The sequence below is a fragment of the Thecamonas trahens genome (genome assembly GCF_000142905.1).
Source record: "Thecamonas trahens ATCC 50062 unplaced genomic scaffold supercont1.16, whole genome shotgun sequence".
Classification (NCBI taxonomy): Eukaryota; order Apusomonadida; family Apusomonadidae; genus Thecamonas; species Thecamonas trahens.
Genome location: NW_013657664.1, coordinates 209079 through 233458, shown reverse-complemented (window position 1 = coordinate 233458; position 24380 = coordinate 209079). Strand labels below are relative to the sequence as shown.

The 24380-nt window shown below is 63.6% G+C and overlaps 14 protein-coding genes across 14 annotated transcripts; 6 read left to right on the top strand and 8 right to left on the bottom strand.

The window, feature by feature from the left end:
* Positions 1–28: 28 nt before the first annotated feature.
* On the top strand, positions 29–1659 carry AMSG_03983 (carrier protein; the record flags this gene model as incomplete). The annotated part of the gene is made up of 4 exons (XM_013903780.1): positions 29–139; positions 315–363; positions 544–1179; positions 1283–1659. 4 exons carry the CDS (start codon positions 29–31, stop codon positions 1504–1506), a joined length of 1020 nt encoding a protein of 339 aa, XP_013759234.1. The 3' UTR covers positions 1507–1659.
* AMSG_03982 (uncharacterized protein) lies at positions 1388–4751 on the bottom strand (the record flags this gene model as incomplete). The annotated part of the gene is made up of 3 exons (XM_013903779.1): positions 1388–3301; positions 3325–4520; positions 4631–4751. The coding sequence occupies 3 exons, from the start codon at positions 4749–4751 to the stop codon at positions 1496–1498; spliced, it is 3123 nt and encodes a 1040-aa protein (XP_013759233.1). The 3' UTR covers positions 1388–1495.
* A 502-nt stretch (positions 4752–5253) lies between these two features.
* Positions 5254–5587, top strand: AMSG_03981 (uncharacterized protein; the record flags this gene model as incomplete). The annotated part of the gene is made up of 2 exons (XM_013903778.1): positions 5254–5510; positions 5563–5587. The coding sequence occupies 2 exons, from the start codon at positions 5254–5256 to the stop codon at positions 5585–5587; spliced, it is 282 nt and encodes a 93-aa protein (XP_013759232.1).
* A 60-nt stretch (positions 5588–5647) lies between these two features.
* AMSG_03980 (uncharacterized protein) lies at positions 5648–6808 on the bottom strand (the record flags this gene model as incomplete). The annotated part of the gene is made up of 2 exons (XM_013903777.1): positions 5648–6133; positions 6377–6808. 2 exons carry the CDS (start codon positions 6806–6808, stop codon positions 5648–5650), a joined length of 918 nt encoding a protein of 305 aa, XP_013759231.1.
* A 569-nt stretch (positions 6809–7377) lies between these two features.
* On the top strand, positions 7378–8323 carry AMSG_03979 (BIN3 domain-containing protein 2; the record flags this gene model as incomplete). The annotated part of the gene is made up of 1 exon (XM_013903776.1): positions 7378–8323. The coding sequence occupies one exon, from the start codon at positions 7378–7380 to the stop codon at positions 8239–8241; it is 864 nt and encodes a 287-aa protein (XP_013759230.1). The 3' UTR covers positions 8242–8323.
* A 169-nt stretch (positions 8324–8492) lies between these two features.
* Positions 8493–12737, top strand: AMSG_03978 (serine/threonine protein kinase). The gene is made up of 2 exons (XM_013903775.1): positions 8493–8597; positions 9022–12737. Exons 1-2 carry the CDS (start codon positions 8510–8512, stop codon positions 12672–12674), a joined length of 3741 nt encoding a protein of 1246 aa, XP_013759229.1. The 5' UTR covers positions 8493–8509; the 3' UTR covers positions 12675–12737.
* AMSG_03977 (uncharacterized protein) lies at positions 12698–13702 on the bottom strand. Its single transcript, XM_013903774.1, has 2 exons — positions 13557–13702; positions 12698–13447 (listed from the first exon to the last, which is right to left on the bottom strand). The coding sequence occupies exons 1-2, from the start codon at positions 13621–13623 to the stop codon at positions 12819–12821; spliced, it is 696 nt and encodes a 231-aa protein (XP_013759228.1). The 5' UTR covers positions 13624–13702; the 3' UTR covers positions 12698–12818.
* Positions 13703–13844: 142 nt separating this feature from the next.
* Positions 13845–14189, bottom strand: AMSG_03976 (6-phosphofructokinase; the record flags this gene model as incomplete). Its single annotated transcript, XM_013903773.1, has 1 exon — positions 13845–14189. One exon carries the CDS (start codon positions 14187–14189, stop codon positions 13845–13847), a length of 345 nt encoding a protein of 114 aa, XP_013759227.1.
* A 235-nt stretch (positions 14190–14424) lies between these two features.
* AMSG_03975 (ubiquitin carboxyl-terminal hydrolase) lies at positions 14425–16398 on the top strand (the record flags this gene model as incomplete). Its single annotated transcript, XM_013903772.1, has 2 exons — positions 14425–15421; positions 15493–16398. Exons 1-2 carry the CDS (start codon positions 14570–14572, stop codon positions 16396–16398), a joined length of 1758 nt encoding a protein of 585 aa, XP_013759226.1. The 5' UTR covers positions 14425–14569.
* Positions 16399–16519: 121 nt separating this feature from the next.
* Positions 16520–18226, top strand: AMSG_03974 (protein phosphatase 1G). The gene is made up of 2 exons (XM_013903771.1): positions 16520–16647; positions 16907–18226. The coding sequence occupies exons 1-2, from the start codon at positions 16532–16534 to the stop codon at positions 18108–18110; spliced, it is 1320 nt and encodes a 439-aa protein (XP_013759225.1). The 5' UTR covers positions 16520–16531; the 3' UTR covers positions 18111–18226.
* Positions 18074–20006, bottom strand: AMSG_03973 (kelch repeat-containing protein). The gene is made up of 4 exons (XM_013903770.1): positions 19855–20006; positions 19658–19676; positions 19492–19549; positions 18074–19371 (listed from the first exon to the last, which is right to left on the bottom strand). Coding segments are annotated over exons 1-4 (1287 nt in total). The 5' UTR covers positions 19857–20006; the 3' UTR covers positions 18074–18163.
* A 102-nt stretch (positions 20007–20108) lies between these two features.
* AMSG_03972 (uncharacterized protein) lies at positions 20109–21747 on the bottom strand (the record flags this gene model as incomplete). Its single annotated transcript, XM_013903769.1, has 2 exons — positions 20109–21558; positions 21669–21747. The coding sequence occupies 2 exons, from the start codon at positions 21745–21747 to the stop codon at positions 20180–20182; spliced, it is 1458 nt and encodes a 485-aa protein (XP_013759223.1). The 3' UTR covers positions 20109–20179.
* A 133-nt stretch (positions 21748–21880) lies between these two features.
* Positions 21881–22599, bottom strand: AMSG_03971 (Ufm1-conjugating enzyme 1; the record flags this gene model as incomplete). The annotated part of the gene is made up of 2 exons (XM_013903768.1): positions 21881–22330; positions 22420–22599. 2 exons carry the CDS (start codon positions 22597–22599, stop codon positions 21881–21883), a joined length of 630 nt encoding a protein of 209 aa, XP_013759222.1.
* A 73-nt stretch (positions 22600–22672) lies between these two features.
* Positions 22673–23962, bottom strand: AMSG_03970 (uncharacterized protein; the record flags this gene model as incomplete). Its single annotated transcript, XM_013903767.1, has 1 exon — positions 22673–23962. One exon carries the CDS (start codon positions 23960–23962, stop codon positions 22673–22675), a length of 1290 nt encoding a protein of 429 aa, XP_013759221.1.
* Positions 23963–24380: the final 418 nt, after the last annotated feature.

Here is a 24380-nt window from a genome sequence, read left to right as displayed (position 1 = left end):
TCACACACTCCACTCTCGCGCATCACTCATGGCGACGGCACCGACCAGCCCGTTCCCGCGATTTGTGGCTGCGTCTGCCGGCTCGGAAGAGCCTGTGCCGACGCCTGCTGCAGAGAGTAACGACACCCACACTGGAGATGTATGTGCAGTGGTGTGTGGTTGTGGTTGTGGTTGTGTGTGTGAGTGTGTGTGTGTGTAGGGGTGGGTGGGTGGGTGGGGGGTGGGTGGGGGTGGGGTGGAGACTCACAGCTGGGCATGGGACTGGGCGTGGGACTGGGTATGGGACCTGGTGTGTGTGGGGGGGGGTGTTACAGGATCCGCTGATGTACCAGTTCATTGCGGGGACCAACTCGGGCCTGGCGGGTAGGTGGTGTGCTGCCGGTGGACCTGTGGGAGGGAGGGAGGGGGAGGGGGTGAGTGGGTGGTGGTGTAGGGGCAAGTGGGTGGGGAGGAGGGAGGCGGTGGTGGTGGTTCAGGCGACTTACGGTGTGATGAGGGGCGGTGGGTACTGCCGGTGACTGGGGCGGGCGATGGGAAGGGTAGTGGTTATGGTGGGCCATCCGTTTGATACGCTCAAGGTGCGGCTGCAGGTCGATGGGGCAGCGGGCGCGCGCAAGTACAAGGGCCCACTGGACTGTCTGATCAAGACGGTGCGGAACGAAGGTGTGATGGCGCTGTACAAGGGGGTGCGGTCGCCGCTCTCGGGCACGCCGTTCATCTACGCATGCTCGTTTGGAGGGTGGGGGCTCGGTGAGTACCTGCTGAAGGAGTATGTGCCGTCGGCCATCGAGCCCAAGACCGGCGGCGAGGCCGGCGAGACGCAGCTGACGGTCCCTGGCCTCTTCTACATCGGTGTCTTCTCTGGCTTTGTTCAGTCGTTTGTCTACGTTCCCACCGAGCTGGTCAAGAAGCGGCTGATGATCCAGGACAACGCCAAGGGCGACGTTGGCAAGCTCCGCTACAAGGGCATGATCGACTGCGCCCGCCAGGTTGTCAAGGAGGGTGGCATCCGCTCGCTCTACGTTGGCTTCCCACTTGTCCTCGCCGGCTACATGCCTGCCGTTGGTCTGTGGTACGGCTCGTATGGTTACTTCCGCCGCAAGTTTTCCAAGAAGGGCGAGGAGAAGAACCCATCGCCGCTGGTCTCGATCGCTGCAGGTGGCCTGGCCGGAGTTGTGGGTACGTTGAGGGCGTTTGGCACAGTTTGCGTGAGGGGGGACAAAGGAGGAGGAGCAGAGAGATATGACGATAGACTCACAGTGCAGGACTTGGACGCTCGCAGCCTACGGAACCTTCTTCCCGCTCGACCTGCTCTCGGCGCGGCTGCAGACGGCCGAGGTGTACAAGGGCCCGCTCCCGATCATCAAGCAGGTGTGGAAGAGCGAGGGCCTGCGCGGGTTTTACAAGGGCTACCTGCCGTGCTTGATGCGGGCGTTCCCGGCCGATGGCGCGCTCTTCCTGGCCTACGAGGTGACGATGAAGGCGCTCCGCAAGATCAACCCTTGAGCCCGGCCTGGCCGCGAAGCGCCTTGCGGGCCATGTCGAATGGGATGATGAGCGTGGCAAGGCCAAAGACCCAGGCCCACTCGTCTAGAGTGAGCGGGACGACACGGAGGAGGGAGCCAAAGAAGAGCGTAAATGAGACCTGGACGACAAAGATGAGCGGAATGACGACGAGAAAGCCCCTGTTGTCGCCGAGCGCTTCGAGGAGCCGGATGTGCGGGACGCGGACGTTGAAAGCATTGAGGGTGCAGACAAAGATAAAGAACGAGAAAAAGGCGGTGAGAAAGACCGGGCCGCCCTTGGCGTCGAGCTCCGATGGCGTCTCCACCTTGGCGGTGGCCGCGTCACCACCGCCGGCTGAGCTGTACGCCCCAGACGGCGGCCGCCGGGAGAACAGCTCGACAATTGGGTCCCAGACCAGAAAGGCAATGGCGGCAAGAGCAATAAAGGCGCCGTTGACCAGGAACGACGCCGCCATGTCAACAGTGACAATCGGCGCCGACCGCGAAATTGGCGCGTCGTCCATGTACGCTTCGAGCGCAGGCTCGCCGCCAAAGGCCAGCGCTGCCAGGGTGTCCATGACCATGTTGACCCAGAGGAGCTGGATGAGGGTGAGCGGAAAGTCAAAGCCACAGAACGGGCCGAGGAAGACGATGACGGTCGAGGCCACGTTGACGGTGGACTGAAAGACGATAAACTTGAGGATCGAGGTGTAGATGGTACGCCCGTAGAGGGTGGCGTTGAGGATCGATTGGATGTTGTTGTCGAGAATGACAACGTCCGATGCCTCCTTGGCGATTTCCGAGCCGGAGCCCATGGCAAACGACACGTCGGCGAGCTTGAGCGCAGCAGTGTCATTAATGCCGTCGCCAGACATGCCGACGACTCGGACTGACGAGCTCCGCGACTGCAAGACACCGGGGCTGGTCAGTCCAGCTTCCAGCGCGTCGATGCCGCGCGACGACGGCCGCACCGGCGCCTGACCAAACAGCAGCGCCGCGAGCCAGGCTCGGAGTCCCCGCGGCTGTGGCACTGGCTCCGCGTGCCCCACCAGGCGAGGCCTCCGCGACGCCTGTGCAACACGCACAAGACGCGACTTGTCCGACGGCAGCGCCCGCGCCACGACGCGGAGGTGCGGCAGCCGCTCGGTGAGCTCAGCGTCCGAGAGTTGCGCCAACTGCGCAGACGTGAGCAGCGGGCTAGTCGAGTAAGCCGGATCAAAAGCGTGGGCTTTGAGCGGCTGCTCCGGCATGGCGTTGGCGTCGAGGAGGCCGGCCTTGGTCGCAACCGCGGCAGCAGTCTCTAGCCGGTCGCCGGTGATCATGACGACCTGGATACCGGCGCGTTGGGCGAGCGCGACTGCTCGCGGTGCTTCGGGGCGAAGGGTATCGGTCATGCCAACGACGCCAACTAGGATACACCCGGATGGAACAGCATAGCGCGGAGTGTCGCTGGTACCATTGTCGTCAGAGCTGCCGGGGGACGAGGTGTAAAAGTGCGGCTTGACAGCCGCCGACGTGGCAGCCAGCGCCAGAAACCGAGTGCCGTCGGCAGCGGCGGCAGTGACAGCGTCCAGGAGGCGAGCGCGGCGCTCAGCATCAAAAGGAACGACGTCTCCAGCGCGCGTGTAGCAATGGGTGCAGGACAGGACGATGACTTCAGACGCGCCCTTGATGAGCGTAATCGACTCGGACGACAAGCTGGTGCGCGATGGAGTGCCGCCGCCAGCACTGCTCCCGGCCACACCACGGAAGAGGGCGCGGTCATCGGCAGAGACCGCAAGCTGGATCGCCGAAAACTTGTGCAACGACGAAAAAGGACTTGGTCAATGACTCGGGCACCCTCGTCGCGACGAGCGGCCTGAGTCAGCAGCGAGTCCGGCAAGAAGCGCAGCAGGGCGCGATCGGTCGGATTTCCGCCGGCAATGACCGGAACAGGCGAGCCTGCCGAGGAGGAGACCACTGCCGAGGTCGAGTGCAGGATGGTAAAGGCGGTGAGGCGGGCAAGATGGGGCGGGAGGGCGGCATACGAGGGATAGGGCTCGCCGTCGGGTGCGTGCAAAACGCACGGGACAAAGGTGCCGTGGGTGAGGGTCCCGGTCTTGTCGACGAGGAGCAGGTCCATGCAGCCTGCGGTCTCGATGCCGATGAGCCTGCGAACAAGGACATTGCGGGCAAGAAGCTTGCGCATGTTGAGCGAGAGGACGATGGCAATCATCATGGGCAGACCCTCGGGAACAGCAACAACTACCACGATGATGGCCAAGATGAGCGAGGTGACAATGTCGTGGAGCGCAACCGACCAGGTGCTGAGGTAGGCCATGGCGCCGGCCAGTGAGTATCCGTTGTCCATAATGACTTGCTTAAAGAGGAACGAGACGGCGATAGCGGCAGCGCCAATGTAGCCGAGGCGGGCAATGATGTCGGCAAGGTGGCCGAGCTTGACCTGCAGCGGGGCGAGACGGCCAGAGTCGGCGCCCATGTCGGCGGCAGCCTTCCCGTAAACAGTGGCCACACCAACGGCGCGAACGTGAAGAACAGCTTCGCCCTCGGTCACTAGTGAGCCGCGGAAGACACACGACGGATGAGCCAGCGAGAGCGCACCGTTCCCGAGAGCGTGGTCTGACAGCGGTGCGACCTTGTGCATGGTACCGGGCTCGCCGGTGAGCGACTGCTGTGAGACATGGAGCGAGCCCGAGACAAGAACGCCATCGGCAGGCGCAGCATCGCCGGCCTGCAGCAGCACGTAGTCGCCGACCACCACGTCGTCGATGGGGATGACAGCGAGGCCTGCACCTGCGCGAAAGGCCGAGACCGTGATGCGCGACGCCTGGGCCTGCAGCGCTTGGAACGAGGCCTCGTTGCGATACTCAGAGTAGGTGGCAACAAAGGTGGCAACAAAGACGGCAGCAGCGATGCCGACGCCCTCGACAAAGTCGGCGTAGCCGAGCACCGCCAGCCCCATCGTCACCAGCAGAGCCAAGCAGAGAATCCGGATGAGCGGGTCGTCAAAGTTGTCTGTCCATGCGATGAGTGCGAGGTGAGTGGGAGGACCGAGGGGAGGGGGAGGGGAAGGGAGATGACAGAGTCATGAAAGCAGTGCAGCATGCACGCCATCCACCACTTACCCTTCAGCTTGTCCATAAAGGTCTCTGTGGCCGGCGGCGGGAGGGCATTGCTTCCAAAGCGGGCGCGGGAGTCAGCCACGTCAGCGGGGTGTAGGCCCTCAAAGGCTGCAGTGAGGACCATGGGGAGGAGTGGGGTGGAGAGGAGAGGTGGTGGTGGTGGTGGTGGGTGGGGGGTGGGGTGGGGTGGGGTGAAGTGGCTGAGGTGCAGGCGTAGGCGTAGGCGTAGGTGTAGTGGCAGTAGCAGTGGCTTTGGTGAGGCGGGTGAGTCGCCACAGGGAACGGCGATGGGCAGACAGCCGAGCGGCTCTCTGTGGCTGTGGCCTGAAGCCGGGACTGTGGATTGTGATAAGCACCTGACTTTACCTTTGTCTTCAGGGGAGACTATGGGTTCCAAGAGCAGAAGCAGAGGAACTGGTGGTCGGCGCAGTGGCGGTGAGGTTGGCGGTGAGGGTGGCGGTGGTGAAAGTGGCAACACTGTTGGTCGTGGCCTGGAGGTGGGCGCAGAGGCGGATCCGGTGGCCGGGCTCAACGCCATGGTGGCGGCAGGGTGGAGGAAGGTGGACAAGCATGGTGCGGCTGAGACGTTGGTGCTGCTGGGCTGTGTGGTGGGCATGCTGGCGTGCATGGCTGGGCTTCCGTTTGTGGTCATCCGCGGCGCGCCGCTGGTGGCCGGCGGTCGTGACGGCGGGCTGATGTTCATGTACCCGTCGCGAGGCTTCCAGCTGGGTCTGGAGACGCTGTGGGTGAGCGGGCTCAATCTAGCGCTTGTGGGCATTGTGTGGGCGCTGCTTGATCCACCGCGGGTGGCGCGCGGGGGCAAACGCAGCCGGCGCGATGCGGAGCGGGCGTCCTCGGCGCAGGTGTGGATGCTTCCGCTGGTGTGCGGCATGCTCGTGATGGTCTCGCTCCTCTGCCTCACTGTCCAGCTCAAGGCTGGCTACTTGTTCAATCCCATGATGCCGTGGTCGCTTTTCTCATGGAGCTATTTCAACAAGTTTGGGTGAGCGAGCCTTGTTGCTACTTCTGTGGCCGGAAGGTGAGCGAGAACGGGACGTCTTGCGTGCGGCAAGTGTTGAGAAAGGCCGCCATTGTCATGGAGTAGTCGATTTGGATGTTGCCAGATGAGGTTCGCATCTTGTGTCGGCGGTAGGCGACGCCACGCATGCCGACGCGGACTGCGACGGCGCGCATGGCTTCGTCGACGGTTGTCTCGGATGAGGTGCTGACCCAGAGGCTTTGCCCTTCAAACGACTCGACGCCGCGAATGATTACCTTAAAGACCAGTGGGATTGGTTGGGATTGGCCAGGCGGCGCGCGCTGCGGCGCATCCAGCAGGATGCAGGATTCGGGCGGCGGCGCCTCGGTCATCATCCTGCCAAGCACCGACGCAGGCTTGATCGAGTTCCGGAGCGAGGCGATGTCGATGTGACGACTTGACACGGCAGGCTGCGGCGAGTCGGCGCGTGGACGGGCGAGAATGTGCTGGCGCTTGGCGCTCGACTGCTGCCTGTCGGGCCCAGTAGCGGGCCGACGTTTGCGCGAGTTAGCAGCCGACGCCGGTGACGGTGGGATCGGCAAGCCCGGCGCTGACGAGAGGCCAGACCGGCCATCAGCTGAAGCTGGCGAGGCGTCGGCCAAGCTGTGACTGCTGGCATGCACCCTAGAGTGCAAAGGGCGTGATCGGATTGCGGATGTTGCCCGTGATGACGTTGTCGGCCGAGAGCGGCCCGGAGCCGAGTATGGCACCATATCGTCGTCATCAGAGACGGCCTCCTTTTGCTTAAAGAACGAGTCGTTGCTTTGCTGTTGCTGGCGGTGCTGCAGCGTAGCGGCCTGAAAGGCACGGACTGACTTGGCAATGGCTGGTGCAAGACCTGCGGTGGCAGAGATCGACGGCGGGTACGGCGATCCTGACGGCGGAGCGACGAGGTTGCGTGCGCGGCGGCGGGTGGACTCAGCCGGCGGCGGAGGAGCCCGAAACGTAAGATCCTCGACCAAGCAGCGGAGGAGGTCATCATCGCGGGCTGCCCGCTTCGAGATGCAGTGCTGGCGGCAGACAGGGCACTCTTTCTTGGCAACGCGGAGCGAGGTGGCGAGGCAGACCTTGCAGAACCGATGCAAACAGTTCTTGATGGCCTGCGGACAGTCTAGGACGTCCTTGCAGATGGGGCAGGTCATGACCTCCCGCAATGCGGCCGCATCTAACAGCAGTACGTGATCATCGCTGGTCACAGCCGACAGCACAGGCCCAGCCTCCTTCTCAGATTCGGCCAGGCTCGGCCATGCCCCCCGCCGTAGCCTCGACGAGCCATAGGCCTGTCTTGTGGGTAGCGACAGTTGCAGGAGGCAGCAGCAGCAGCGAGTTGATAGAAGGTGAGCCAGAGAGCGTTTGGTGATGAGATTGAGCTGACTGTGGTGAGTGGTGTGTGCGTGGGCGCCACCGATGATGATGTGTGTGTGTGGGTGTGGGTGAGGGCGCGGGAGGGTGCAAGGCGGCGGTGTGCACCACTGGGCAGATGCTAGACAAGGCCGATGTCCATCGCGAGCGATTCGGGCATACTCAGTCGCCTCAGAGTAAGCGACTGCCTACATCAACACCCAAGCATGGGCTCAAGTACATGAAATAGTCATGTACATCAAGGATGGTTGGTCCGTTGCCAGGACAATCTCCCCACCCTCGGCCGAGCGTGATCGCGATCGGGCCACTCGGACGCCCGGGGCTCGGAGAGCGGCACCTCTCGCAAGCCATGAGTGAGGCTCCGCCGCAGAGTGTGGAGGAGGACACGACGGGAGGACACTTTTTCGGCAACTTTCCTCGCTACTATGATGCGCAGTTCAATCCGCCGTCTAAGCGGCTGCCGTTTGTGCCGAGAGCCGTCGGCGTGCTGGTGGCCGAGGCCGCCGGCGACGGCGAGCGCCCGCTGTACATGCTCGATCTTGGGTGCAACGCCGGTGATTTGACGGTGGCGGTGGCTGAAAGGGTGGCGGAGAGCTCGGGACGAGCGGTGCACGCGGTTGGCATTGACGTCGATGCCAGCCTGGTGGCGCGGGCCGAGACACTGGTGGCCGGGCGCAACGGCGACGCGGCGGCCGGGCTCAGCTTTGCCTTTCTGGCTGGTGACATCTTGGCCGACGGCGTTGAGGACACGCTGCTCGCCGCAAGAGGTGGCGAGGTGCCGACTGACGGCGCCTCGCCGCCGTTCGATGTGGTTTTCTGCTTTGGGTTGGTCATGTGGATCCACGTTAATGCCGGTGACGACGGACTGCGAGCGTTCCTGGCCAAGCTGGGCAGCCTGGGCGCAACTCTGGTCCTCGAGACTCACACTTGGGACAACTACCGCAAGTGTCGCAGCAGGCTCCGTCGCAAGGGTCTTCCGCCACCAGCCGCCTATGCCGCGATGACCATCCGCAACAACATCGAGGAGTACGTCGCGGAGTACCTCACTGACACCGTCGGTCTTACTCAAACCGCGGTGCTGGGCGTCACACCGTGGGGCCGTACCATCGCGCTTTACGCCCATTGCCCCGATCTTGTCTTGGCTGAGACCGAGCCTGAGACCGAGCCTGGGCCTCATCCTGAGCCCGAGCTGGAGCCGGCGCCGAGGACGTGAGTCATCATCGCCTCTAGCATCCTCTGTCATATGCCTTGACTCGATCTGAATCCCTATCTCAGCCTTAATCCCAACTCTTTCGACTGTGCTCCCGGGTTAGATGGTCAGTTAGCCGCGCTTTGGAGCGGGTGGAGGTGGGTAGACGTGCTGCGGTCAGTGGCCGGCGGTCGGCGGCGGTCGGCAGTCGGCGAATCCCAACGCCAACAGCAAGTTGCTGTCAGCAACGCCAGCGACGACGGCCACGCTCGTCTCTCGACAACAACCAGTCATGGCTGCTGACCAGGGCGGAGAAGCGCTCAACTACATCCGGGGCTTCGACCGGTTCATCCTCCCTGACGACACGCCCAATGTTGAAGGTACGTGTGCAGGTCCCGTGTGCTTGCAAGCTGGTGGTAGTGGTGGTGGGTGGTGGGTGGTGGTGGTGGGAGCGCACCTCTGCGCTGGCTGGCTCGAGGCGTCAAAAAAACGGCAGTCGGTCGTCAGGCGTGCGGGGGCAAGCGCCAGGCAATTGTGGATGGGGTGAGGAGGCCAGCACGGAGGGTTACAGACTATGTGGCAAAGGGTGCCCTGCCCGGAGGCCAGGTGTGTCGGGGCTGGCAGGGAGCTGGCAGCTGTGGAGGAAGTGCCGGCACCGCCGGGTGGACACGGGGGTGTTCGTCAAATTTCGGTTGGCCTTCATTTGGGCGAGGCGACCGCGCAACGCGAGGCGGCGCGGGTGCACGTGGGTGACTCACGGAAGACGAGACGGGGGCGGGGGCGGGAATGTGACATGACGCGCAGGACCAAACTTCCCGATCTCGTACGGGTCTGCGTCGTCGTACAACTTTGCGGACCGCGAGGGGTACCAGACGGACTTTGTGGACGAGGCAGGGACGATGGCGAGGATCGACTCGATGCTCGAGCGCGGCACCGGGTTCATTGCGCTGCTGTACACGTACCGCTCGTGCTCCAAGTCTGTGCCGCAAGTCAAGTCGCAGGACCAGGAGAACAAGGTGGAGCTGTACCAGAACACATTCCGGGTTCTGGAGCCTCAGATCAACAAGCTCAAGAACCTGTTCTCCTTTGTCAACGAGTGCATCGACTTTCTTCTGGAGGAGTTTGAGAAGCTCGCGGCCGACTCTGTGGGCGGCAAGAAGAGCTCTGGGCGGACGACATCGTCGTCGGACACACTGATCTGGAAGCTGGTGCTGCTGCTGGACCTGCTGTCGAAGCTCGACGCGCTCAAGAACATGAAGGGGTGCAACAACGACCTCTCGTTCTACAAGCGGGCGTACGGCTTTCTCCGCAAGAACCTCGAGGCGTCGGGCCTGACGGACCAGACACTGGACAACCAGGAGATGTACCTGTTCCTGGCGAACCAGAACATCATCACCAACACGCTCAAGCAGAAGCTCCCGCAGGTCTCGCGGTACACAACGGTGCTTGTGCTCATTCTCGAGCACTGCCTCCAGCGGTGGACCGGCAACCTGTTCCTCTACCCCGAGGAGAAGCACGCGTTGCTGCGGGTCATTCCGTTTTCGATCTTCCTGTACGACTCTCAGGATCCTGCGGCACCAAACAACGCGTTCAAGACCAAGGAGTTTAAGGTCCTCGACTATGCGCGGCTGCTCAAGCGCTACCCTGTGCTCCCGCTGTACGGTGACATGGCCATGCTCTCGTCGTCGTTCATCGAACGGTGCTCCAACTTTGACCCCAAGGTTTGGGAGAAGCCGTACGAGAACGAGCGGCTCAACATCGAGTACTGCATCATCAACCGGCTCCCGGTCTTCCGGTCGCTGCACGACGAGTACCTGGCCGACTTTTCGGCGCGGATCACCGAGGTGCGACGCATCCTGCGGGCGGGCAAGATGGTGTCGCAGAAGATTGCGCGGCTACTGTACGGGCTCATCCTCAAGGGCTTCCGCATTCTGTCAAACATGACGTCTGCGGTGCTCGAGCAGGCGGCGTGGAAGTTCTCGAACCCGTACGGCGACACGCCGGCGGACCGCAACCCGGACGACGTCATCCAGTACGAGCGCGTCGTGCGGTACAACTACGACTCGCGTGAGCGGTACTGCCTCGTTGAGGTTATTGCCAAGATTAAGGGTCTCTCGCAGGTCATGCTTCGGGCTGACTCGCTGCTGATGGAGATGATGCGCCGGCGGGTCCACGACGAGATGCAGCAGTTTGTGCAGTCGTCGCTCCGCGACCTCGTCTTCCACGCCACCAAGAAGAAGAAGCTCATCCGGGCGTCGCTGATGCAGATGCGCGCCATGGCCGCCGACTGGCTCAACGGGCAGGAGCCCAAGGATCCGATGGTCGACGGCAAGAAGGTGACCAAGAAGAACCCGTTCAAGCTGCAGATCCCGTCGCGCTGCGCCGGCCCGTCGCCGACCCAGCTCCAGCTCCTGCGGTGTATCATCTCGTCGCTGTACTCGGGCGACCGCAAGGGCAAGTCCAAGGACCTCAAGCCCGACCACGTTGCCCTCCTCAAGTCGTTCTACGAGCGCTCGTTCTTCTACTCGTACGTACTCGACTTTCAGGGCACGCTCCGCGGTGTCACCGACCTTGCCATGCTCTGGTACCGCGAGTTCTACCTCGAGCTCGCCGACGCCGACCAGTTCCCGATCGAGATGTCGCTTCCGTGGATCCTCGCCGACCACATCCTGCAGACGTACGCGCAGAACCCGGCCATGGTCGAGTTTGTCCTCTACCCGCTCGACCTCTACAACGACGCCGCCGAGGTCGCCCTCCGCACCCTCCGCCAGCAGTTTATGTACAACGAGGTCGAGGCCGAAGTCAACCTTGTCTTTGACCAGCTCGTGTACAAGCTCTCCGAGACGTACTTTAACCACGTCAAGGTCCAGGCCGCCTCGCGCCTCCTCGACCAGGAGTACCGCGCCCGCCTCGCCTCGACGCTCCCGCCGGGTCGCCTCGACATCCCGCGCTCTCGCTTCGAGGTCCTCCTCCGCCAGCGCCACTGCCAGCTGCTCGGCCGCTCCATCGACCTCTCGGCCCTCGTCTCGCAGCGCATGAACTACGCGCTCCGCGAGAACCTCGACTACGCCATCACCAAGTTTGAGGCTGAGCCGTTCTCGGGCATCATCGAGCTCCTCGAGTCGATCAAGAACGTCCGCGAGATGCACCGCATCATGTCCATCAACGTCACTCTCGATCCGTTCGAGGTTATGCTCAACGACACCGCCGACTCGTCGTCGCTCGTCTCTTTCCACGGCCGCATCATCCTTCACGCTGTCTTTGAGCTCATCAACGACGTCGTGCCGAACATGATGTACTCGTCGACGACCGAGCGCTTTGTCCGGGCGCCAGTCCAGTTTGGTGAGGACGTCGAGCGTGTGCCCATGCCCAAGATCCCGCCCACCCACCAGTTCGGTACCCGGACGCTCAACAACGCATATGCCACCGTGTTTATGCGGACCAAGTCGTTTGTCGGCATCCCACACTTCCGCGCTCTCTTTGACATTGTCGGCATCGATCGTATGGGCCTCGTCATCGCAGAGCTCGTCGGCCACATCCGCCGCCAGCTCGAGAACAAGGCCGCGCCGTACATCACCACTCTCCTCGACGGCATGCCCGAGCAGACCACTCTCCCGCGCCACTCGTACGGAACCGCCGGTGTCATCGGCTTCTTCGAGGCCAAGCTCGACCCCATTGTCAACTACGACGGCATCCAGGAGGTCTTCCAGGCCTTCCGCGAGATCGGCAACTCGCTGGCCATCTTTACCATCCTCGACTCGCTCGCCCACGAGCGCGCCACCCTTGGCTTTACACGGCTCGCGCCGTTTGTCGACGCCTCGCCGCTCACCAACTTTGGCTTTAACGACGAGCACCTCGCCTCCACCATTGCCGGCATCCGCTCCACCATCGAGGCCACCATCAACACCTCGCTCTTCTCCGAGCTGCCGCAGGACGCCATTGCAGCCGTCCGCCTCTACCAGTTTGAGCTCAACAATGCCTCGCTCACCCGCTACGTCCTCCTCGACATGGCCAAGGGCATCGACCCGCACCGCAACGAGTGGATGGGCCCGCCGTCCGAGAACGGCCTCGTCTCGGTCGACACCTCGTACGAGCTCTACCGCCTCTGGTCCGCCCTCCAGTTCACGTTCTGCCTTCCGCCGCGCGGCGACGCCAAGTTTGCGCCCATGGACATCTTCGGCGACGGCTTTTGCTTCGGCGGCCTCGCCCTCGTCTACCTCATGGAGCAGGCCGACCTGTTCAACGCCCTCGACTTTGCCTACCACGCCCTCAACGTTGACGAGGCTTCGGAGGCCAAGGCCTCGGACGAGCCCTCACGCTACCTTCTTTCGCGTGCCGCCTACGTCCGCTCCGTCAACGACGGTGTCCTCGGCATGCTCCGCGCCACCGCGCCGCTCAACACCAAGGTTGCCCGCGACATCTCGCCGCCGGCAGACGACTCGGCTTCCTTCCGCTGATCCACCTGCCCAAGCTGCGCACGCCCTCCACATAGCCCTTTGCACAAACCCCGCATCGCTCTTTGTTGTCCCCCCTTACCTTACCCTTCTCGTCAGAAGCAGCATCCGCCCGCGTCTTCGGCCTCGGCAGCAGCCTCGCCATCGTCACCAACCACACGCAGGCCCGCCAGGGGCGCGTATCCACGCCTTTTCTCGGCGGCGGGGGATGGAGATCCCCGAGGCCCTGGCCCCGTGCCGCTGCGCTGTACATCGGTCGCGCGCGTCCTCGTCGGCGAGAACTGCAGCCGCGACCGCGACGTATGCGTCCGCCACGCCGGCCCCGGTCTTGGCCGACGTCTCAGCAAAGAGCATACCGTGCGCGGCAGCGAGCGCCTCGCCATCGTCACGGCTCACCTCGCGCAAGCCGACGCCCGATGCGTCAGCAAGATCGATCTTGTTGCCCATGAGCGCAAACACCGCGCCGTCGTGTCCGAGATGGGCGGCAGCTTCGCTGAGCCACGAGGCGACTGCCGTGAACGACGACTTTGCACACACGTTGTACATGACAATCACTGCTGGTGCACCGCGATAGTATGCTGGTGCCACAGATCGATACCGCTCCTGGCCGGCCGTATCCCACAGTTGGACTCGGACAGCGACGGGCGCATTCTCGGGCGGGATCGGGACCTCCAGCACCACGTTGTGGAACTCTGCCCCGATGGTGGCAATGTGGTTCTCCGAGAACATTCCTGTTGCTAGCCTTCGCACCACGCTCGACTTTCCCACGCTTGGATCTGTGTAGCCGGGGCCATGTCGCCATCAGAGACGAGGTGATGGATGAGTGTGTGTGTGGGGGGGGGGGGGCTCGGAGGGAGGGCGAAGAGGGTGAAGGGGGCAGCCTACCTCCAATGACCACCACCCGGACAGTGTATGCAATGTCCGGGTCCATCCCCGACGAATACGCTGCCATAAGCCGTGTGGTGTGGTGTGAGAGGGGATGTAGGCTGTGGGTGAGGGTGGGTGTGAGGGGTGAAGGAGGAGGTGGGGGTGGAGTTGGGTTTGACTTGGCGGGCTTTTCGCTTCTCACCGTCTGCCATCGGTGTCCGTGGTAGTGCCCCCCCCCCCCCTCTCTCTCTCTCTCTCACTCTCACTCTCTCTCTCAACTGCGCCCACTTTCGCTATCGCGCGCGCTCACGCCTCTCGACGAGCCGCATCCTCCTTGCCTTGAACCGCGTCCTCCTTGCCTCGAGCCGCGTCGTCCTTGCCTCGAGCCGCGTCTTCCTTGCCTTGAACCGCGTCTTCCTTGCCTCGAGCCGCGTCGTCCTTGCCTCGAGCCGCGTCTTCCTTGCCTCGAGCCGCGTCTTCCTTGCCTTGAACCGCGTCTTCCTTGCCTCGAGCCGCGTCGTCCTTGCCTCGAGCCGCGTCTTCCTTGCCTTGAACCGCGTCTTCCTTGCCTCGAGCCGCGTCGTCCTTGCCTCGAGCCGCGTCTTCCTTGCCTCGAGCCGCGTCTTTCTTGCCTCGAGCAGCGTCTTGCATACGGTGAGAGCGTCGTGGCCAGAGCGACAGCGTCTCACAGGGCGACAGCGTCTCACAGGGCGACAGCATCTGGGAACAGAACACCGCCCATGGTGGTCACTCGCTCGGGCCGGGACTCGGTCAGTATGCGTATGCTCCGGGCTACTTCTAGACGAAGGCCTTCCGGGGCGACAGCGGTGGCCAGCATGGGGCGGAGGAGGCAGAGCGCGCGTCTGGCTCGGCCGAGCAGCAGTGGCTCGCGCAAGCGCAGGCGCCGGGCTGCAGCGGCGGCTGTGTCGTCGCCCGCTACCAAGAAGGCCCGGCCGCTGGTGACACTACTGCCGGCAGGCGACGATGGCCAGGTCGAGAGCGGGTCCGATCCCGTTGATTCATGCCCGCACATGCAGCGACTGGACTTGTGCTCGGCGGTTCTGGATGATGTGGTCCAGGGCGGACCAGTGGTGCCAGCCTGTGCTCTACAGGCTTGTGGCGCGGTTGCAGGTGGAGGCGGCTTTGCGCTCTGCCTCACCTGCGGCTCGGTGGCGTGTGCGGGGAGCAAGGATGGGCCGGCGCGCGGCGCGCTCTCGCCTCAGCACTGGCACGCACGGACCCATTTTGGCGATACTGCGCATGCGCTGGCGCTTCTGTTGCCATCGCGGATTGTGGTTTGCTTCTCGTGTGACTTGAGCCTCGGCCGCGGCGTCGACACTGACAAGGGCGACGTGGCCCGCCTCTTCGGCTCCCTCTCGCTTGCGCAGCCGGCCACGCCGGGTCGCACCTTTTCGTCGGTTCCGCTCACCCCACGGCTCTCAGTCCCATCGTTTGCTGAAGTTGCCAGCCACCGCGCATCAGTTCGCGCCCGCGAAGTGCTCGCCGAGGCCTTTGCCGCCTGGCGCGGCGTGGTCCGTGACGCCCGACACCCGCCGGTCAAATCCAAGCCGCCGGCTTCCTCGCCGGCCCGCGACACGTCGCGACTGCTTGCACCGCGACTCAAGGTTGACATTCCATCGGCAAGTTCCGTAGGTGCAGGTGCCTCGCTCACCAGGTCGTCGCTGGTCATGCCGCCAACGCCGCGCCGCACAGGCTCGTCGCTCACGGAGGCACTGGCCTCGCCTGCGGCAGGCAGCGCTGGCCTCGGGCAGCGGATCCCGGGTCGAGTCGGCCTCGACAACCTTGGCAACACCTGCTACATGAACGCGGCTATCCAGGCGCTCTCACATATCGATGCCTTTCGCGACTTTTCTTGCAGCTCGGTGGCGCGACGCCGCTGGGCACCAACCCGCCGTTCACCCCGCCACGTGTCCGGCGTCCGCTCATGCGGCAGTCGACGCTCGACTGCCACCAACTGGTCGAGTCTGGCCAGGAAGATGAAGACTTGGAGCTCGCTGGTGCCATCCGCAACCTCATGCGAGTCCTGTGGTCGATTCGCTGGGAGTACGTCGTGCCCAACGAGCTGCAGGCCGCCGTGTGGAAGTTCCTCCCACGCTTTCGCGGCACGGACCAGCACGATGCCCACGAGTTCTTCACCTTTTTCCTTGATACCCTTCACGAGGAACTGTCGTCGCGGAGCTTGGCGCTCGCGACCATGAAGCGCATGTTCTGCGCAAGCATGAGAACCTCGCTGGCTTGCCTCGGCTGCGGTGCCGTCAAGCACAACGACGCCGACGCCTGGGACCTCAGCATCGACATCCCGCCCAAGTTTCACCAGTTCACACGAAGAAGCCGCGGCCGTGTCGTCACTGTCTCCTCCTCCTCTCGACGCAAGGATGTTCCGCTCGACACTTGCCTTTACGCCCTTTCCCACCCCGAACTCCTTGACGCCGCCATCGACTGCGACGCCTGCGGCGGCAAGCATCAGGCAGAGGTGACCCCCTCACTGACGAAAACGCCACATGTTCTCCGCCTCCATGTCAAGCGCTTTGTATGGGATAAGAACGGCCCGGCCAAGATCGCCACTGCCATTTCCTTTCCGCTCACCAACCTCGACGTCGCGCCACTGCTCAACAGCTCGGCCTCGCCGGCTTCGGAGCTCTATGACCTGGCTGCAGTCATTGTCCACATCGGATTTAGCCTCTCCCGCGGCCACTACATCACAATGGCCAAGACGCGCTCGCACTCGGGAGCCACCGTCTGGATCAAGTTTGACGACAAGAAGACAACCGTCGTCACAGAAGCCGAGGTCCTCGCCGCCGAAGCCTACATCCTTGTCTACGTCCGTCGTGAGTTGTAGCCATCACTTCCAATGTATCAGCTGTGGTGAGTGTCACTGCACATCTACCTCGATTGCCGCCCACCCGCTTGCCGCGGCCAGTGGCGCAGTCGCAGCAGCTGACCCAAGTCAACCCGTCTCTCCGGTTTGAAGCATGGCAAGCCCCATTGAGACACTGAAGAGCTCCCGCGGCCGGCGTGGATCATCATCATCGTTTGCGCTCTTGCCCAAGGGTACTCGGTCGCGCATGTCGCTGTCGCAGTCGTCGTCGTATGTTCAGAGTCAGAGGGGAAAGGGGTTGTGTGTGTGGGTGTGGGGGGGGGGGAGGGAGGGAGGAGGAGGAGGGAGGAACGTGCGGAACAGGCGGGGAGGCGGAGAGGAAGGGGGGGGGGGGGGGGGGGGGGTGGGGGGGGGGGCGAGATGGTGGGCGAGCGAGCAGGGCGCAGTTAGAGGGGAAGGGGAGGGGGGCCAAGAGCTGGAGGAAGAGGTAGAGGCAGGGTGGAGGACTCATTTCGTGGAGCGGGGACAGGGACGCGTTTCTGCACCTCAAGTCTGAGACAGCCGACGTGCTGCCACCAGGCGACCCGAGCTACCGGTCCGAGCTGGAGGTGCAGTATGGGCTGCATGAGATCAAGGGCAGGCGGGAGAGCATGGAGGATGCGCACATGGCGCTGCACGTGCCGCCCGGAGTGGGGGTGGATGCCTTCTTTGGCGTCTTTGACGGGCACGGCGGGCAGCGGGCAGCTGACTGGGTCTCGGTCCACCTGTACAAGTTCTTTCTGGCGTCGGACGGGTTCAAGGCCGGCGACTTGGAGCGCGGCCTCCGCGAGGCGTTTGAAGAGTCGGAGCGCGAGTTTATGAAGCTGGCCATGAGCGTTGACGATCCGCTGAAGGAGATGCACGACGGAACGACTGCGGTAGTTGTCGCCATTGCCGGCAACAAGCTGTTCGTGGCTAACTGCGGCGACTCGGAGGCGGTGCTCTGCCGGCGCAGACACGCGCTCAAGCTGACTGAGACCCACAATCCCAAGGACAATCCCGAGGAGAGCCAGCGGGTGATCGACGCTGGCGGGCGGATTTACAACCGGCGGGTCGGCCATCCGGCGTTCAACCCAGCGGTCATGTCGATTGCTGTCTCCCGGTCGATTGGCGACGCCGGCTTCAAGCACGAGCGCTATACCAAGGGCAAGCCGTCGGGCCTCATTGCCGACGCATACGTGACCTCGACCACGCTGACCGAGGACGACGCGTTTGTGCTCCTCGCTTGCGACGGCCTATGGGACGTCATGACGCCCGAGGAGGCCGTGCAGATGATCCGCGAGCAGATGGCCAAGAAGAAGGATCCGCAGACCATTGCCGAGCTGGTGGCCGAGTGGGCGTACGCCAACGGCTCGACAGACAACATCACCGTTCTCCTCGTCTCGCTCATTCACCACGAGCCCGGATGGACCGCGTCCGACTCGGGCGCCGCCGCGTCGTCAGCCACGAGCTCTGGCGACCGCCTGGCACTTCCGGAGCTTGACAGCGACGACGAAGATGACGACGCGGTGCTCATCCAGAAGCTCCGCTCGCGCATCATCATCCTTCAGCAGGCACTCTCCGAGTCGGAGGAGGAAAAGGACCGGCTGCGGGCCGAGCTCTTGCGGTGCAAGGCCAAGGTGAAGGCCACAACCCAGGCCAGGTCCGGCTCAAGCTCGGGCTCGGGCTCGGGCTCATGTCCGAGAAGCCGGTAGTAAGACGGGAGCGACGGCTTGCAAGCGTGTGCAACTTGTGATTGCAATGCGGTTTACGACGATGATGATGCACCGGCATCAGGAGCTGTCGGGGTAAAGACGTAGACGTCAGCACAGGCCTTGTTCGTGTAGCCGCCAAAGATGTACAACGAGTTGCCAAAGGCGACCGAGCCGTGGCCGGTGCGAGAGGCCGGCACGTCGCCAGATGCGGTCATCTGCCAGCGGGTATGGGTCTCGGTGTTGAAGACCACCAGGTTGCTGTTGGTGCAGAAAGAGGCGCCGAGGTTCTCGCCGCCAAAGACGTAGAGGAGACAGTCGGAGAGGCATGAGATGGTATGGTTGCGAACGCCGCGGGTGTGCGGGCCGTAGAAGAACGGTTGCTTCCATGTCTCGTTGCGCAAGTAGCGCATGTCGTGGAGGTGTTGGCCACGCGCCGAGAAGCCGCCAAATACGTACAGTGCATCGCCGACAACCTCGACCGCGGCCTCTGTGCGGGCCGGCGGGATGGGATTGGCATTGAGGGCCCGGGCCGTGACAATGTCAGCCAGCGAGGCGCCAGCATCAATAAGCCGCTCCTCCTCCTCCGCAAACGGATCAAAGCCGGCGTGGGTGTGCTCCGACCAGGCAAAGGTGTCAACATCGAGCACGTACGCATCGTTGACCGCCATGCCCTCGCTGTTGGTCCCAAAGATGACCATGAACACTCCGTTGAAGAACGCCGCCGACGCGCCCGACCGCGCCGTTGGACTGTCGCCAGAAGTCTCGGGCGCAATCCACGACATCGTCTCGGTGTCGAGAATGTACAGGTCGTCGAACCGCGCCACCTTTCGGCTGTCGATGCCGCCAAAGTAGAAGATCTGCGAGCCGACCACGGCAGACGCCACCTGCTGCCGCGGTGACGGCGGAGTGCCCGAAACGCGCGGCATCGTCCACTCTCCGGTCTCGAGGTTGAGCACGTACACATCGTTAAAGTGGAGACGCCGCCCACCGCCCTTGGTGCCACCAAACACGTACATGTTCGAGCCAATAACATTCACCGCAGCGTTGTACCGGCCCGACGGCACCGAGCCTGTCACCTTGAGCAGCGACCACTCGCCCGACATCGGATGCATGACCTGCATCGCCTTGCCCACAATGTCCTGGAACCGCGACATGTTCGCCGTCAGCGCGGTGACCGCCTCGGAGCCCATCGAGACTTTGCGCGACGACGATGCAGAACTTCCAGCGCTCGATCGGCCAGGCTTAGCACCGGGCTTGGCGCCTGGCTTGGCTCCAGGCTTGGCGCCCGGCTTGGCTCCAGGCTTGGCTCCCGGCTTGGCTCCAGGCTTGGCGCCGGGCTTGGCTCCAGGCTTGGCGCCTGGCTTGGCGCCTGGCTTGGCGCCTGGCTTGGCTCCAGGCTTGGCGCCGGGCTTAGCACCGGGCTTGGCGCCGGGATTGGCCTAGTATCACAAGAACCAGCTGTGGTGAGTGGAGGGGTTGGGGTGAAGGGGGGGGTTGGACAGCAAGGGAGGGGCACGTGGCGGGTTGTGCGGCATTTTTTGGCGTACACCAGGACGTGTTCCGGACCTGCAGCGGGGAAGGGCGGTGGGAGGGGGATGACGGGAGAAGGGAGGGCGTGAGTGTGGTGGAGGGCGTAGGAATGCAAGGGGGTGGGAGGAAGGGGAGCGGGGGCAGAGGACGGGAGGCATGTGGCGGGGGAGGGGGTCTCCAGGTGATCGACGGTGACTGGGGGCCTGCAGCGTACATGTGCACGACGGAGGAGTGGCAAGCGAGAGGTAGGGGTGCGGTGACTGGAGTAGCAAAGCGGAGTAGGGTGCTGGAGAATTCCGTGGGTGAGAGTGTGTGGACTGTACAGACGTCCGAGTTGTGTGGGAAGCCGTGGTCTTGTCCCACCGCTGCGGGGGAGTGGTGGGCGACCGGGTGGGAAGATGGGAACGACCGGTGAACTCGTTCGGTTGAGTCGTGCGTGCAGACACGGCGGCTCGGCTTAGGCTGTAGTGGAGAGCCAGTTTACCATCCACGCCAGCCGATCGACTCGGGTATGTGTTCGTAAGGGGGGGCGGAGGGGGCTAAAAGACAAAGGTCTCGACATGGACGGCAAAGCCGCGACGGGTTGCAGCGCTTGCGACAACGTTGCACAGGCTTGGAGGGCCGCAGACAGCGACAAAGACTGACAACGGGGAGTGATCGGCATCATTGGCGGTGTGGACGTTGGCCAGCATGGCGTCAAGATCTGGACGGCCAAGAGACCACTCGTAGCTGGCAATGGCAGCCGATGATGACGATGACGACGACGACGACGAGTTGGAGCTGGGAGGCGACGATGACGGCAGCTCTTTCTTGCCCGAGGTTTGGTACAGCGAAATGCAAAGACGCTCACCGAGTTGAGAGGTGGCGTGTGCGAGCACGTTGCCGAGCCATGGCGTACATACATCAGCCATCAATCGCGAAGTCCACACAAACAAAACGCTGCGCAGATTGGGGAACTCGCCGTCAGCGACATGTTGCAGCAGGTTCGCCATGGGGGTAACCCCCACGCCGCCGGAGACCAAGACAATATGGCCAGCCTTGGCGACGGCATTGGCCGGGACGGTCAACGCGCCGTACGCGCCATCAATCCACACAGTGGGGCGGCTTTGGGCCTCGGCCATCTCGCGGAGGCGGGCGGTCCATGACAGTCTTGCGCTTCCGGCCGACAGCGAACGGTGGTGATGATGGTGGACGGCCTTGACGATGAAGCGGGTGTGACCACAGTGGCGATCATAGTCGGCGACCGAGAACGGGTGCCACTCGGTCGAGGCAATGGCGCCAATTCGGAGAAAGGCGTAGCTTCCGGGGTGTGGCGGCGGCCATTGCCGTGGCCAGACCAGCGAGAGCTCGGTAGCCTCACCTGGGAGAGGGACAAGCGTCGCGCGCCGCCGCCGCCGCCAGGCTCGCACCATCCGCGCAAAGGCCAGAGCAAGCCAAACGCCCCCAGAAACCGCAAGATAAATGACGATGCCCGGGACATGAACAAGAGCAGCGATGACAGCCGGGAACTGGAGCATGTGAAGCGCGTAGAAGGAGTTGAAGTGATGCCGGCGGATCCAAGGCAACGAGCCAAGGCCCACGGCGAGGAACAGCACCAGCGCCACCGTGCCGGAGAGCGACACACCGCCGAGGCCAAAGTGCGAGAACTTGGACTTGAGCGCCATCCAGACGCCGTGGAGCGAAGCAACAGCTAGGAATACAGCAGCCATGCCGCGATGAAACTTGAGCCGCCGCTCAAACGGCATAATACCGCCGGCAACCCAGAGATCAAGTCCTGGGTACCGGATGACCGGCAGGTACAACAGCGAGAGACAGAACTTGGAGAGCTTGCCCAGAACAAACGGTGCCACATAGCCACTCTTATCGCTTGACACCACCTTGTGGTCATTGCCGATACCAAGTACTGCTGAGGTGAGAGCTACGGCAAGGAGAAAACGCCTGCAAAGCATAACTCGGCGGAACGGAGATGCGACGAACAACACAAGGATGACGACGGGAGCAAGCGAGATGGCCCAAGGCCAAGCAGACCGGCAAGAGCGAGGGCAGACCAGATGAGAACGACACCAAGCCCAGCAACAACCACATCTGCCTTTACGCCTGCGGCCATGGTTGCCGAGACGAGTGATCAAGAGGCAAAGTTATCGACAACGCAACGAAAGTGTGGAGCAGGTGGAGCGCGAGAGATGGCAAAGACGTGGGGCGTGTGGAGCCCACGTGGGACGATCAGAGTGCAGTCGACTCTACTCGTCCGATTCATACTCATACTCGTACGCTGCCCCATTTCCGACGGCAGACCCCGCTGCGCCATCACCCGAGGATGCTGCCGCCGCCGGCTCGATGCTGCCCTGCGCAACCAGGTGCGGGACCTCGGCAGCAAGCCAGGGTGCGAGGCCGAGAGCTAACGCGTGTGCGATACCAAAGTGAGGCACGTTGCGAGCCCAGAGAGGATGAAAGTGCTCGGTGAGGCAGATGGCACCGCCGCGATACATCTTGGGCGTCTTGTTCTCCAGCTCGGGGAGAAGGATGGCGACCGAGGTCTTGGGAAAGGTGACCGGGACGGTGACCACCAGCTCGAACTCGTAGCGGATGAGGTTGTGGACGTACCAGCACGTTCCAAACCACCGCGTCCCGCTCTTGTTTGCCTCGATCTTGAACCAATCGGTGGCGTTGGCCTTGTTGTTGCCGGCGTACTAGCCCGGCGAGTACGATGTGAGTGCGAGGTTGAGCCAGGGGGTGAGCGAGGAAGACAAGAGGAGGCGGGCAAGAGATCGTAGCGTACTGCGATGAGGGCGGCATACTCCTCCTTCAGGCGTGCAATCCACTCTTCGCCGTCACGTGGCCCGGCCATCACGCCCAACGACGGGATCTGCGCCTTGACGGCACGCGCCTCGTCGAGGTTGTTGAGGTCGTCGTCGCCCACGCGGGCGGCGCCGGTGTCAGTAACGTCAACGGCAGCCATGCTAGGAGCAGGTAGGGGAGGGTGTGTGGAAAGGTAAAGGCGATTACAGAGAGAGACGAGAGGAGGGGACGCGTTACGAAGGGTGCTGGAAGACGGGTGCCGGGTCGGCCTCCCGTCGAGGCCTGGGGTGCGGGCTGCTGGCCGAGCCGGCACCAGGAGTGGCGGATTGGGCGGTGGAGAGCGCACGACGGTGCTGACGGAGCATGCCATCAAGAATGACCGACTCGCCAGGAGTGACGGCGACAGTGACACGAGTGGCCGACGCGGCTTGCGAGGCGCGACCGACGCGGCCAGCGATGTGGGCAAAGTTGGCCAGCGGCCGCGGGAGCCGTCGAGATGCGATGACCACGTGCTCGAGATGTGACAGATCGAGGCCGCGCAGAGACGGTGCATCACTCACAATAAGCGCAGGAGGTACATCCGACGGATGCAAGAGCGAGCCGAGGTCCAAAAGTTGTGTTGGATAGAGGCCAGCGCGGGTGAGGGCGGCCATGGCGGACTCGATGCGCGAGTCCGAGTCGACAACGACCAGTGTACTGGCGCCTGGGCAAGCTGACAGCAGCGACACGACGGCATCCAGCTTGGCATCGCGGTCTGCGACAGGTAAGCTGGTGATGGCAATCGACGGAGGAAGCGGCGAGGCACCCGGTTGCGAGCCAAGCCGGAGAAACGGACGCCGCAGACCGAGCCGCGGATCGCGGAGCATGTGGCGCAGCGGGGCATTGATCGAGGCCGAAACCGCGACGAGGACGCCGTGCTCCGGATCAATGCTGCGGATGGAGGCGCGGAGGTCCGCAGGCGAGAGAAGGTCGTGGGATGTGTGTTTCGGCTGCGCCTGCGGCGGCTGCCGTGCAGCGTAGCGCGACGGCGGCTGGATGAGTGCGTCGACCTCGTCGAGAACAAGCGCGTCGAGCGGCGCGGAGGAGCCGACGAGCGCCTGCGGCAAATCTGCCACCGGCATGATGCGTAGTCTAGAGCCTGGGGCGGCGGTGCGGCCGCCGGCCGCCGGCGGGAGCTCGGCGATGATGCCGTCGACGACGCCGGTGACCTGATCAGCCAGCAGGGTCGTCGGGGTGACAACCACGGCGTCGGCGCCCGACGAAAGCAGCGGCGCCAGATACGCAATGGTCTTGCCGGATCCGATGGTATCAGCAGCGAGGACGGCGGCAGGGCCGTTGCGTCCGCCGCGTGCCGGCGATGGCTCGCCTCTGCCGGCCCTGACAGGGTCAAGCGTCCGCGACAGGTAAGGGATGAGCGCGGCCTGGAGCGGTGAAGGAGCGATGGCCGAGGCAGCCGGCAGCGAGCGAACGAGGAACGTCTCGATGGCGCTTGCCCATGCGGCCGAAAGGCCTAGGCCAAGCATGCAAGGGGATGGAGGAGTAAGAGGTGTGGGGTGACCGGTGAGGGGCAGAGGTGCGGGTCGGCACGGGAGCAATCGTTTGGCCGGGCTTTGGCCAGTGTCGGTGGGTGGGTGTGGGCCGGGGGGAGGGATCGAAGAGGGAGTGGGGAGAGGGGAGAAGGAGAGGGGGGGATGGAGAGGATGACCTGGTGGTAGGGAGAAGGAGAGAGAGAGGGAGGGAAGGGGGGAGGAGGAGGAGAAGAAGAAGGGGGAGCATGATCTGGTCTTGGCTATCCAGTGATGGGCGGGCTATGCTACGATCATGGGGGAGTTCAAGTCGCAGCGGCGTGGGCAGTGTGTGTGTGTCTACGTCACGACGACTCACCCTTGGCTGCAGAGCTCAAGCTCGTGACGCGGCTGGACGACAGCAAGGAGGGAGAGC